Source organism: Falco cherrug, chromosome 14 (genome assembly GCF_023634085.1).
Source record: "Falco cherrug isolate bFalChe1 chromosome 14, bFalChe1.pri, whole genome shotgun sequence".
Lineage (NCBI taxonomy): Eukaryota > Metazoa > Chordata > Aves > Falconiformes > Falconidae > Falco > Falco cherrug.
Window position 1 is genome coordinate 9,220,104 of NC_073710.1, and position 11,279 is coordinate 9,231,382.

General features: G+C 43.8%; 1 protein-coding gene and 1 long non-coding RNA gene across 2 annotated transcripts in view; one reads left to right on the forward strand and one right to left on the reverse strand.

Moving 5' to 3' along the window:
* The window catches only part of LOC129737371 (uncharacterized), a 317,075-nt gene extending 315,080 nt beyond the window's left edge, over positions 1–1,995 (forward strand). The window contains exon 6 of the long non-coding RNA XR_008735143.1: positions 1,743–1,995. This is a non-coding gene — a long non-coding RNA (uncharacterized LOC129737371). The remainder of the gene's footprint in view (positions 1–1,742) is intronic.
* A 600-nt stretch (positions 1,996–2,595) lies between these two features.
* On the reverse strand, positions 2,596–5,513 carry LOC102054118 (cytochrome b-c1 complex subunit Rieske, mitochondrial). The gene is made up of 2 exons (XM_055726910.1): positions 5,226–5,513; positions 2,596–3,405 (listed from the first exon to the last, which is right to left on the reverse strand). Exons 1-2 carry the CDS (start codon positions 5,434–5,436, stop codon positions 2,795–2,797), a joined length of 822 nt encoding a protein of 273 aa, XP_055582885.1. The 5' UTR covers positions 5,437–5,513; the 3' UTR covers positions 2,596–2,794.
* Positions 5,514–11,279: the final 5,766 nt, after the last annotated feature.

Genomic DNA, 11,279 nt, shown 5'->3' on the forward strand with positions numbered 1-11,279 from the left:
CACTTCCAGCCCCACGGGGTATGCTAGCCATGGAAAGGGTAACATTACCCATTTGTATGGTGGCAATGTCTGTAATTAGTGGCAGTGGTAAAGGCTCCTTCCAAGGACATCTTAGCCCACAAGGTAATTATGAGCTCATTACTGGCAACTGGAGGTTTACCCTTGCTCACTCCAGTCATGCTTCCCCTTAGGGAGCCTGGGCTTTCTGGAGTTTCTAGTCCCAGAGAAGACAACACAATAATTGGACAATATTCCTTGCAAATCACAATGTCGCTGAGGTTGGAAGGGACCTCTTGAGGTGATCCAGTCCAACTGCTTTGCACAAAGCAAGGTTGCTCAGGACTCTTGTCCAGTGTGATTTGGGCATTTATCTTCATGGATACTCCACAACCTCTCCAGACAACTTACTCCAGTGTCTTGACAACCTTCACAGTAAAAAAGTATTTTAACGTGATCAGATGAAATGTCATGGTTTTTCATTTCCGCCCATACTTTCAACACCAAACTGTGACTGGTTTTGGAGATTTGAGGCTCTAAACTCTTCACCTTAATTCTCAAATTCTAGTAAACCCCGATTCTTTTCTAAGACATGCGCAGCCCATCAGGAATGCTTTTTGCCGCTATGAAGAGAACAAAGTCTTGGAGGGGAGAAGATGAAGACTATCAGGTCTGCACTACCTAGTAAGCAACACTTCAGCTTCTTCAGCTGTTATGTCATCAGTCTGGTGAAAAAAGGTATTGCTGGCATCTCATGTTTACAGTAAAAGCTGCCAGATTATTCTCAAACACGTTCAATGTCATGGTGCCGCATTAGCTGAAATTGGTATGATTTGGTTCAGTCAGTTTGATGTAATTTAAGTAGCAGCTTATTCTGTGCAAGGAATTTTATGCGTGACCCTTTAAAGCCCAGCTGTGATGTAGCTACTCTAGCTTTCACTGTGTTCACTTGTCAGCTCAGAAACTGCCCTGGCCATTTCTTTGCTTTACAGGGGACTAATATACTGGTACCACAGTTACTTAGCGATTATGTAAACAAAGATTTGGCCTAAAAAATGTACTTGTGGGCTAAAAAACATTTTTAGATGAGGTAAAAGTAGCCACCTGACAGCAGATGAGCAATGCTACTTCAGGAGTTCCTGAGGTTTTTTCCTTGAAATAGAAAATTTGAGGAATGATCAACCCTGTAATACAAGGCACATATACCAACACCAATTGCTTACATAAAAGTTGGGGAACATCCCTTTCAGTACTGGTTTTGTGTGACGTCATACCAAAAAGAGTTCTTGAGAATGTTTTTGTGGATATAGTGATAAGGTGTAAAGCTCAAATACAAAAGGGTGTAAAATGCATATCTAAGAACTTCTTCAGCAGCCATTTATGTTCTTTTTTTCACTGAATTGTTTGAGAACAGGTAAGCCAAACGCGTCAATTAATTAATTTTGCTTAAAACTTCAGTTTTAACCCAACTATCACCACAGCTCTACATGACGTTTATGTGAAGCTAAACACTCCAGACCCACGGAATTCTGAGGATTGTATTTTCTGTTCTGCAATTGGAGGGAGCATGTTAATGCAGTGCAAGACAAAAGCATTCACAGAGCAGCAGTAAATAATTGGAAGCGAACAGGAAATAGTTTGGTGTCTTTTTGTTTTGCTTTTTTGGGTTGTTCTGGACACAGCACACCTTGTTTCTCCTCATCTACCATTGGCAATTAATTGCTAGTTTTGTTTTGTATTGGCAGGACCAAGGCTGGTTAGATCATCTGCTCCAGGCTGCATTTCTCCACGCCTTCAGAGTCAGCATCAAGGTAAGAGAGGTTTCAAAGTTTTGGCCTTTATTTGGCTTAGTTTATAGGCAGTATGAAATTATAGTTTTGACACAAATCACTGAGTCTTAAAATATCTTTGATGGCACATCAACATTTCGCTATGTTTAACACCAGAGATTAGTCCAGACTGAGTGGTTCTTACAAAGCATTTTTCACCCTCTGTAAAAGGTGGATTTCTCTTTTTACTTCCCTCTCAACTTCTTTTGGAAAACTGTCAGATTTCCCAGTGTCCTAAGCACCTGATCTGATGTTTAGATACAGGTAAGATCAAGCCTTATCTGCAACTAAACAACTATTTTATAACTCTTAACATGACATGCTTATTTTTGTCCAAATCATCATAAAATTATATTGCTATCATTCTAGCTAAACAATTATAAGCTGCCTCTGACCAGTGTAAAAGAATTTTCTTTCTAGGTAGGTCTTTATTTACTTTTCCTTCACTTCCTTTGAAAACAAGCAAGGGAAAAAATACATTGGAAGGAAAAGGATTAAATCTCATAGAATTCTATCTTGAAACTTACTTCACTGTTAGAAATTCATAGCAAGACCTTTTTCAGATGTTCCTTGCCATAATGCAGCAAAACAAAACAAAATTACAAAAGAAGAAAATACGTGGTATGAAGAAACAAGGGCTTTGTAGTTCAGTGTCTATCTTGCATGAGCAGCCCTTCAGGAGGGCTCCATGAACACATTCTGCATCTGCTGTAGTATCTCTTTGACTGGACACACTAGAAGTCCATACACAAATAAATACACATTATCGTTAGTCACGAAGAAGTGCTCACTCCAAGTTTTTATTAAAATTAAAACACAGGGAAGTATTCCAACATACTTCTGGTTGAGAATCTAGACAGCTAATACGTTTTTAGGATCATCTGGTTTTACAGTATTCCAGAATCTCAGTTAACCCTTTTGTGAGTGTACATTCACAGAGCCATGAAAGTGAGCAAGCACCTCATTATTCAGCCAACAACCACAACATCATCACCAAGAAACTGGTAACTCGGAACCTCAAGGTTATAGGGAGCAGGACCTTTCCTGATTCTGCCAGAGGCATCATAATGGGACCCATGACAAGGGCAGTAATAACCGCCAAAATCTCCAGAGTTAGCAATGGGCACACAACCAAGATGAGTGCAGACACCCACCAGTATGACCCACTCTGGTTTCTTTACTCTGTCTAAGTCATGCTGCGGATCCCTCAGTTTAGACAAATCAACTTCAGCTTCCTGATTAATCTCTGCCTGGGTTCTGTGACGCACAAAAAGGGGCTTCCCTCTCCACTTGAAAGCCATGTTCTTGCCTTCTGGAATGTCAGATAACTTGATCTCAATCTTTGACAACGCTAGCACATCAGCAGAGGCACTCAGGCTGGAAATAAACTGGGTGACAGCATTTTTAGCAGCATATGCAGTTGCTACACATGTTGTTGCAGTCAAGAGGTATGAAAACCCTTTTCTAGCTTCACTGCTGCCTTGAGAAGATACGGTGGCGTCTAGCACATCTTGACGACGATAGGCAGAGAAGTCAGGTACCACGACATCATTATGGATGCAACGAACACTGGCAGGTGCTGCAAGAAAAATATGAAATGACAAAACTTTCAGGTAAAAAATATTATGATGTATATACACTTTTTTAATTGCATTTTTGGAATAATGGGTAAAAGTTATTCCCAAGTCTGGGTAGGATTCCTCTAGTTATAAATTTTGATTTTAATTTGTAGGAAAATGGTTTCCAGAAGGTATTTTTGATAGGTAAAACAGGTGATTTGTGAATTTAGTTTTACCTATTTGAAAATTACACAAAGCCTGGTAAGGATGCACAAAAATCTGTGAGAAGTTCTGGGTTTAAAGTAAACTGTTTTTTCAGAAGTCTTCAAGAAAAAACTCCTGGAGGATACCATGACTAGCTAAGAAAAGACGTATCTGTTTTCCATTCAAAAGTTTCCCTGAAAAAAACTACTACAAAGAAATTTGATTTAGTAAAGATTGCACATCTGTTGCTGAACACTTTTGTGCTTTCTTTTGACTTAAGTAACTTCTATGCCTTTAATAATCTTCAGTATGTGGTTAAGCATTTTTCAGATTAAAGAAAGCAGCATCAGGCATCCCTCTTTACATCAAACTATTGTCAAAGCCAACCGCCACAATAAATAATTTTTAAACCTACAATTCCCTATTTGCCAGGCTCACTTCATAGAAGGATTTAGGGATAAAACTAATAATTATCCAGTTACCAAGCATTACGAGTGGGATTCTCACATCAAACCTGTGTGCTAAACTAATGTGATGGCTAACCAAGAGGTGTTCCATTAGTTTCTTCAGAACAAGAAAGCGGCTTCCCTCAAGGAACATCTATAAGCCAAAGTGAAGAACGCACAAAAGACAGAACATATTACTTGCCAGAGTGCAACGCTTATTTATAAAGAAGTATTTAGTCTTTATTTTTTTACTAGCAGCTGGCACAAAGTCAAGAGAGGTTAATAAAACTCATTCTCTCAAAAGTACCTAGAATAGCTCTTGGGGATTTAAAGGCAAAATAATGGGGGAAATATTTACGTTTATTTACAAGTAACTGAGCATAGAGCAGGTATTTGCTGTAGGATTTTAATTGCAGAGAAATTAAATTCAAACTTCTGACAGAGTAAACCATGCCAATTTATTTCGGCGTCAAGACTTAAAATTTTTCTCATTTAGTAACAAGCAATACGATTAACTTCTAAACCTTCCTTATATGCAGCAAAAAGCACGCTTGATGTTAACTGAAACTAACGTAGCTGACGTTCAGTCTTAGTTACAGGTTTATAGAGTTCTCAGCGGAACTCATCCTGCACGGGGAGGTGCCGGGGGAGGTACCAGCGGCGGTGCCAGGGGAGGTGCGCAGCGCTGCGGCCGCGGCGCATCTTCCCCGAGGCTCCGCCGGCTGCGGGGCGGGGGCGCGCTGCTGCTGCAGGCTGCCTGCGCCCGAGCTGGGCGAGCGCGGCCTGAGCCGGGGGCACGGCGATCCCCGAGCGCAGCGCGCCGCTGGTTCTGGCACACCGAATTCACCGTTAGAGCCGCTTTTCCGCGGCAGTAAAACGCGCCGCGAGTTCTCGCTGCACAGCGCTGCTCGGCTGCCCCCCGTTAAACGCCCCATGGAGCCGAACGCAGTTTTCCTGCGTCTTCGCAACGCAAAACCGATACCCGGCTGCGGGCAGCCGGCCGGCCCCGGCTCTGCAGCCAGCGGCTGCTGCTGTCCCCGCCGCAACCCGCACCCAAACGGGACGGGACGGTGGCGAGCGCCAGCGCCTCTGCACGCACTCGCGGCGCTGCCAGGCCCGCAGCACCCCCGCCAGCCGCTGCGGCGACACAGCCGCTGTCCCCGGCCCGCCGCCCGCCCCTCCGCCCGTACCGTTGAGACTGGCGCCGGCGACGAGGCCCCCCCGCGCCGCGCGGCCGCTCATGGACTCCCGGCAGAGCAAGGGCCGCTTCAGGTCCAGCGGCACCTTCTCGGCCCGGCGCGCCGCGGCCGGCGCCAGCGGCTTCAGCGGGCCGGGCACGGCGTGCGCCGCGGCCGACAGGTAGGGCGCGAAGGGCCCGGAGCGGGCGGCCACGGACAACATGGCGGCGGCGGCGGCTGGGCCGGTCACAGCTGCGACCTTCCCGGCGGCGGGGCGGGGCGCTGCGCACGCGCGCTGACGTCACGGCAGCACGCCGTCGCGCGGGGCCGGCGTCACTTCCGGGGGACGGTGCCGGGGCGCGCCGCGGGCGGGCGGGGCAGGGTGAGTCCCGGGGCTGCGGGACCCACCGGCGGCAGCGGGGAGGGGCCCAGCGGGCCGGGCCGGGGGTGCGGCCCAGGAGCCCCCGCTGCGCCGCTTCGGTGCGGTGGGGCGGGCGGAGCGCCTCCCCTCGCCAGGCGGCCTGGGCTGTCTCTAGGTCGGGAGCATCAGAATTAATCTTAATTCCCTGCTCTGCTCGTAACCTTTCATGTGCCAAACTGGTTTTTTCTCAAGGCACCTTTCCCCCTCTCCAGAAGCTTGGCAGCGTGATCGCAGCCTCAGGCCGTGAGGGCGAGCGGCGCCGCCCGCAGCCCAGGCCGGGGCCAGGCACGAAGGGCCCTGAGCTTTGCCGGGGTTCGGGCGGTACCAGGCTCTGTGTCGGATCGGCCCGTTACCGTCTGTACAGAAACTACTGCCTGAGCATACCCCTGCCCCGTGAGCTTCACGTCACGCCCGCTGAGTTCTGTACAACGTTTGCCACTTTTTAGTTCTTTGTTTCTTTTTTCCCTTTTTGCTTTTTTGTCCTTTCAACTTCCTAGATCCGCTGCAGAGTGGGAAGAAACACATCTTTTTCAGCTTGTCATAGGAAATCGGTGACGGATAAGTTTATACATTTAAGTTTGAAGACTGCAAAGCACGTTTTACAGCGCACTTACTGGGTTTGTTAACCAGTTTCTGCAGGCAGCCTCCAGCTGCCACAGCTTCAGTGTGTTCCATTGCTCATCAGCACACGGCGTCTGGAGCTCAGGCTGCTGGGGAAGTCAGACAGTTCCCCAGAAACTCATCATCAGTGATTAGGAGGGTGAAGGAACACAGCAGCTGTAATTATTGCCAAAAATATATTTCTTCCATTCTCAATCACAAACATGGGCAAAGTTATAAACACTTGAGTCCAATTTTTTGTCTTCGCTCACATCAGTTTAATTCAGCTGTGTGAATGGTACGGGAAGCTTGCATACTGTTGCACCTTTAGAGCTGCCCAGAACACCCCCACCCTCTCCCCTCCCACATACTTTAAATGCTTTTCCATTAAGGGAAGAGATTTCAGTACTCTGGGTATCTTTGAAGTATTTTGATTATTTATGAAGAAAATACAAAGTTGCTTTCCTAAAGATAGAAAGGATTATTCTCCAAAAGTTCCCGCCACATTTTTCAGCAGCAAAAAGCTAAATAAAAAGTTCTGTTTCCAGGATTTGTTTTAATATTTTTTTTCTGACCGTGTACATTGCTTGTCCTTTTGTGGACACAGGCAAATCAAAGTACTGAAAAATATTAAATACTAAAGAAAATATTTTGGTAGATTTAAATATATCTTCTCTGGTCTGATAGAGAGCAATAGATCTGGCTTGACCTGCCAGGGTAGTCCTAAAATGGTTGATGGTGTTACTTTGTGGAGCTTCTCAAAGGGAAATAAAATTGGTTTGTTTTTTTCTTTGTTTTTAAAAGTACATCTTCTAAGATGGTATGCCAGCAGTGTGCAAGACAGAAATACTGATTCATTTGTATGTTTAGTTTCTTTAATTAGGTAATATGTGTGATTTCACCCTGTTGACTGCACTGAAAAATGAACTGAAACAAAACAACGCTGCTGTCAGCTCCTTCCCTCGTGCAACAAGCAGCAAATGACATCCTCCAGGCAAATTAAAACCAAATCCACTCCCAAGAGCTATTCTGGAGGTGGTAGTTCAGTTAATAAAATGAATCTTGGCAGATACAGGCCATTCACACTGAGGAAGGGCAGCATTTTTAAGAGACAAGGAGGCAGAATGCCATAGTAGTCTTTCTCCCCTTTGCAACAGGGAGGCTGCTGGCTGCCTCCGCAGAGCTACATCCTTGGTGTGCAGAGAGGGCCCTGGCCAGGCAGCAGCACTGTGAAACAGAATAAGTGTCTCGGGCTCTTGGAAACACCAACCCAGCTCTAATGAAGGCTTTCCTCTGGGCAAGGTTCCAGTTCTCTGTAATAACCGCTCAGCTTGGGTTGATACTCTCACCCAAAACTTGTGTGGGTTAATTGCAAGGATAAGAGACGATAGATGCATCACATAGATGGATCCTGACTAAAGGAAAGGTCCATTCTTTCGCTAACAACTAGGGTGGATAAATAAATAAATAGCTGTGGGGTTTTTTATTTGTTTTTCCAAATTTATTTTGCATTACAGCATCCGTGTCATGCTTGGCTTGTCACAGCTTCTAAGGGTAAGATTCAGTTCGATACTAGGTGCATACCTGCTCCAGTCAAGCCTTTCAACTAGTTTGGGCTTCTACAATTTTCCCAAAATGCAGGATGAACTTGACACAGAGATATGTTGTGAAGACATTTGAGCTAAGTCATCTCCTAGAAATCTAACCACAATTTTTCAGCTAGTCAGCACAGTCTATCCACATGAGGCTGTGAAGCTTTAGTGTTTCGTACTTGCTGTGTAAGGAGCTATTGTTTTGAAATTCAGCTGTTGCTAGTGGTGTTGCTACTAAATTTTTTTATGATTGTGCATGAAAATAACTCTGCTTCTGTGGAGTATTTGTTTAGGGACTGGCCTTATTAAGATTTATTTAAGGGTTTGACTTTTTCATGTAAGTAATTCACTGAATCTTTTTAACTGTTGTCTGAAATATACTGAAATATGGTCATTCTAATTAAGTGGGATGGATCATTCCAGTTCTAGTAATATTGATCTATAATTTATTTCTTTCCCGACAAGTTTGACATCTAAGCCTGGATAGATAATGATTTACCCAACTCGATGTACTGTACTGTTGGTAGCTGTAGTTAGTAGTGATGTAGTAATTATAGGACATCATCATAATATTGTAGAGGAAAGGTAATTTGTAGAAAGTAGTGGAGCTATGAATCAGTGTACGGGTGGAAGTAGACAGTATTCAAGCAGGGGGAGAGAAAACTAGGAAGACCGATTTTAACAGCACAAGTTTTGGAAACATTATTTTGTTTAAGAGGCAAAGAGCTACAGAAACATGATCTTGTTTTCTGTTTTTTAACAGATTACAAAATTGTCACAGTCATGGTAAAGATATGATCAGAACCAAACAAGTTTAACAGGGCAAGAGAAGTTTCTGCTAAGGCCATCAGATATTAGTGTGCAGTAGATTCTTGGTGTTTCACCATGAAGCTGAGGATCTGAGCTAGTATTTGTAGAAGGGTTGTCAGCTGTGGGTTTGAGGGATTCATTGTTTTCTGGGCTTTTTAAAGATCCCTGAATTTTGACAGTTGTGCAAGTTTTGAATTTTCTAACTCAGCTCAGCTGTTTGGGATGGGGCAGATGTGGCCTCATCCCAAATGGTTTATTTTTCTCACTGGCTGATATTCCCAGAGATGTTTGGCAAAATGTGCTTGCTACTTTTAAAGACTTTTGACAAAATGAGTTCACCGTGGGTTTTTTTGGAAAACATGGTTGTAAATTTTTTAAAAGCATAAGTCTGACTTCAAATTACAATGTGGTCAGAAGATGGTTAAAGAATGAAAATATTTCAGCTGAAAGGCACCATGTCCTGATGTCAGAGTCCAAAATGTAATTTTAATTTTAAAATGACTAAGCATATTCTAGTGTGTAGGTCTTTCTTTGAGAACTGCTGTTAGGCTTATGTTGCTGAGCATCAACGCTGAGCAAGTGTTTTCCAGCCATATCTGAAAGTTAAACGCCAATAGAGTATTGTACCATCTAAGCAGACCTCTGTCATTGCTTTTGCGCATTCACAAGTGTTATCCTCATGAAAATTTATACTGTTTAATGTTCCTCCCATTTTAAAGTAAGTTAGAAGTTCATTTGCATCAATACAAAAGCTATAAGATAATAGACCTGCAGTATTATGAAACAGTTGCAACATATTGTTATAATGCTTTTGGGCGTGTGCAGTGGTGCTTTGGTGCCTTTCTTTACATAGTGTTTTATTCTTGTGTTTATCTTTTCTTCAGATATTAACTGCAGAACTTGGCTGGCTTTTTGCTAGAATGTTGCTCACCCCAGGCAATTTGATCTTACCAGAAAGTTATCTTTCTTTGAGTCCTTTGCCATCTTGCATTATTTTTATGCTCTGAAAAGTCAGTGCTACTAAACTTGAGACTTCAGGGTTTGCATTTGCTTTTTTGGTTTTGCACTGATAATAATTTTGTTTCTCCATGAATAAGGTTATTCAGAAAGAAGAAAAACCCCACAAACAAACTACTGAACTTCGATTGTGGAACACTGTTAGTAAAGCAGGTGTATCCTGCTAGAACGTGAGGGTTTTCACACTGTGCTGTAGAGGATGACTGAGAACAAGTGCCATGTGGCCCGGGTGATTCCCTCACACCACCTCCAGTCATGTTGCATGATCTTATGTCTGTAAGATGGGGGAGTGCAGATGATGTAACACAGCCCAGCTGTACGCAGGAGCAGGTTCCTCAGAGAGCTTATGGGGTCTCCATCTGTGAAGGAATTCAAAGCCCAGCTGGACACAGTCTGCTCTTGCTGACCCTGCTTGAGCTAGGGCATTTGCACTAGGTGATCTTGAAAGGTCCCTTCCGACCAAAGTGACTCGGTGACATTCAGACTTTCATGTTGGTGTGTGTAACAAGGAGCAAGGGAAAGCTGCTTGCTTGGAAATATACAGACGTTCATGTGAAATACAGTCCAACCATTGCTGCCCTGCCCTGTAGAGTGGGTCCGATGGCAGCACCTGGCCATGGTGCCTGCATGGTGCCCTTGCTGAGCACCGATGTACGAAGTGGGAGTGCACTGAGCGAGAAGTTCCTGGAAGTTAAAATGGAAGAGTTTCCTGCTTGCTTGGTACTTGGCCTTTCCTTTAAAAGCTGTTTCTAGCAAGAGTACTTCTTTTATTTAATGGTAATCTTTGTTTGTATAGCTATGTTGCCATTTTCTTGTGTAAACTTTCCAAATTGGGATGTGTCTTTTATGTAGTGGCATGTCTCGGGGTCTGCAGCCCGCAGGCATTAGATGAAGCCTTCCAGTTCGTGGACTATTCAGATAAGGGCACCCCACTGCCAGTGTGGCTCCAAATGTCTGCGGTTAGTTCCTTTGCAGAATTAATGTTTGTTAAAATGTTTTCTGTTTTCTGGTGTGGTACTAGGGAAGCTGCTGAATGAATTGGAAGGTAGTTTTGTATATGGAGTACAGTTTGCTTAAGGTTAAAATTATGGACATTTTTTCATTTTGAGACATTACGTCTCTTTGCAGTTGTCCTACCACTTCGAAAAGTCACAAGACGTGATCAGAAGCAAGGTATGTGAAAAGTGAGGATACAGAAAGGGCAGTAAACACGAGGAAAAAAAAATCTACTAACATTTGGTTGGTGAAACATTCTTCTCCCACTCCTCAAATTAGTTGAAATGATGACACCTCACTACTACAGTCTAACCTAAATTCAGCTTTTTCCCACTCAAGGAGGAAACTTTAGAATATCATGAGCAAAGAAGAAATTTGATTGCAGCATTTTACTACTCCTTCTATTAATGCAGGAGTAATAGGCAGGAGTTCACAGCTTTAGCAACTGTCTTATTCTAGATCTCTTACATCGCTGCTTGATAAGGCTGAGATATATTGCCTTGAGCAGGAGGGCATGGAATATCTGGCTCTGGCAGACATGCACTCAATGTTTAGAGTATAAAATGAGATAAATACAAAGAAAGCATGTTTCTCCTCCCTGCCCCCCAAAAAACAAACAGAGGAATCAAA

Excerpts from the sequence above, each read along its gene's own strand:
- LOC102054118 (XM_055726910.1), bottom strand. The coding sequence starts at position 5,436 with ATGTTGTCCGTGGCCGCCCGCTCCGGGCCCTTCGCGCCCTACCTGTCG. Across the intron at positions 3,406-5,225 it reads CGCCGGCGCCAGTCTCAACG|CACCTGCCAGTGTTCGTTGC; the intron begins GTACGGGCGGAG and ends TTTTTCTTGCAG.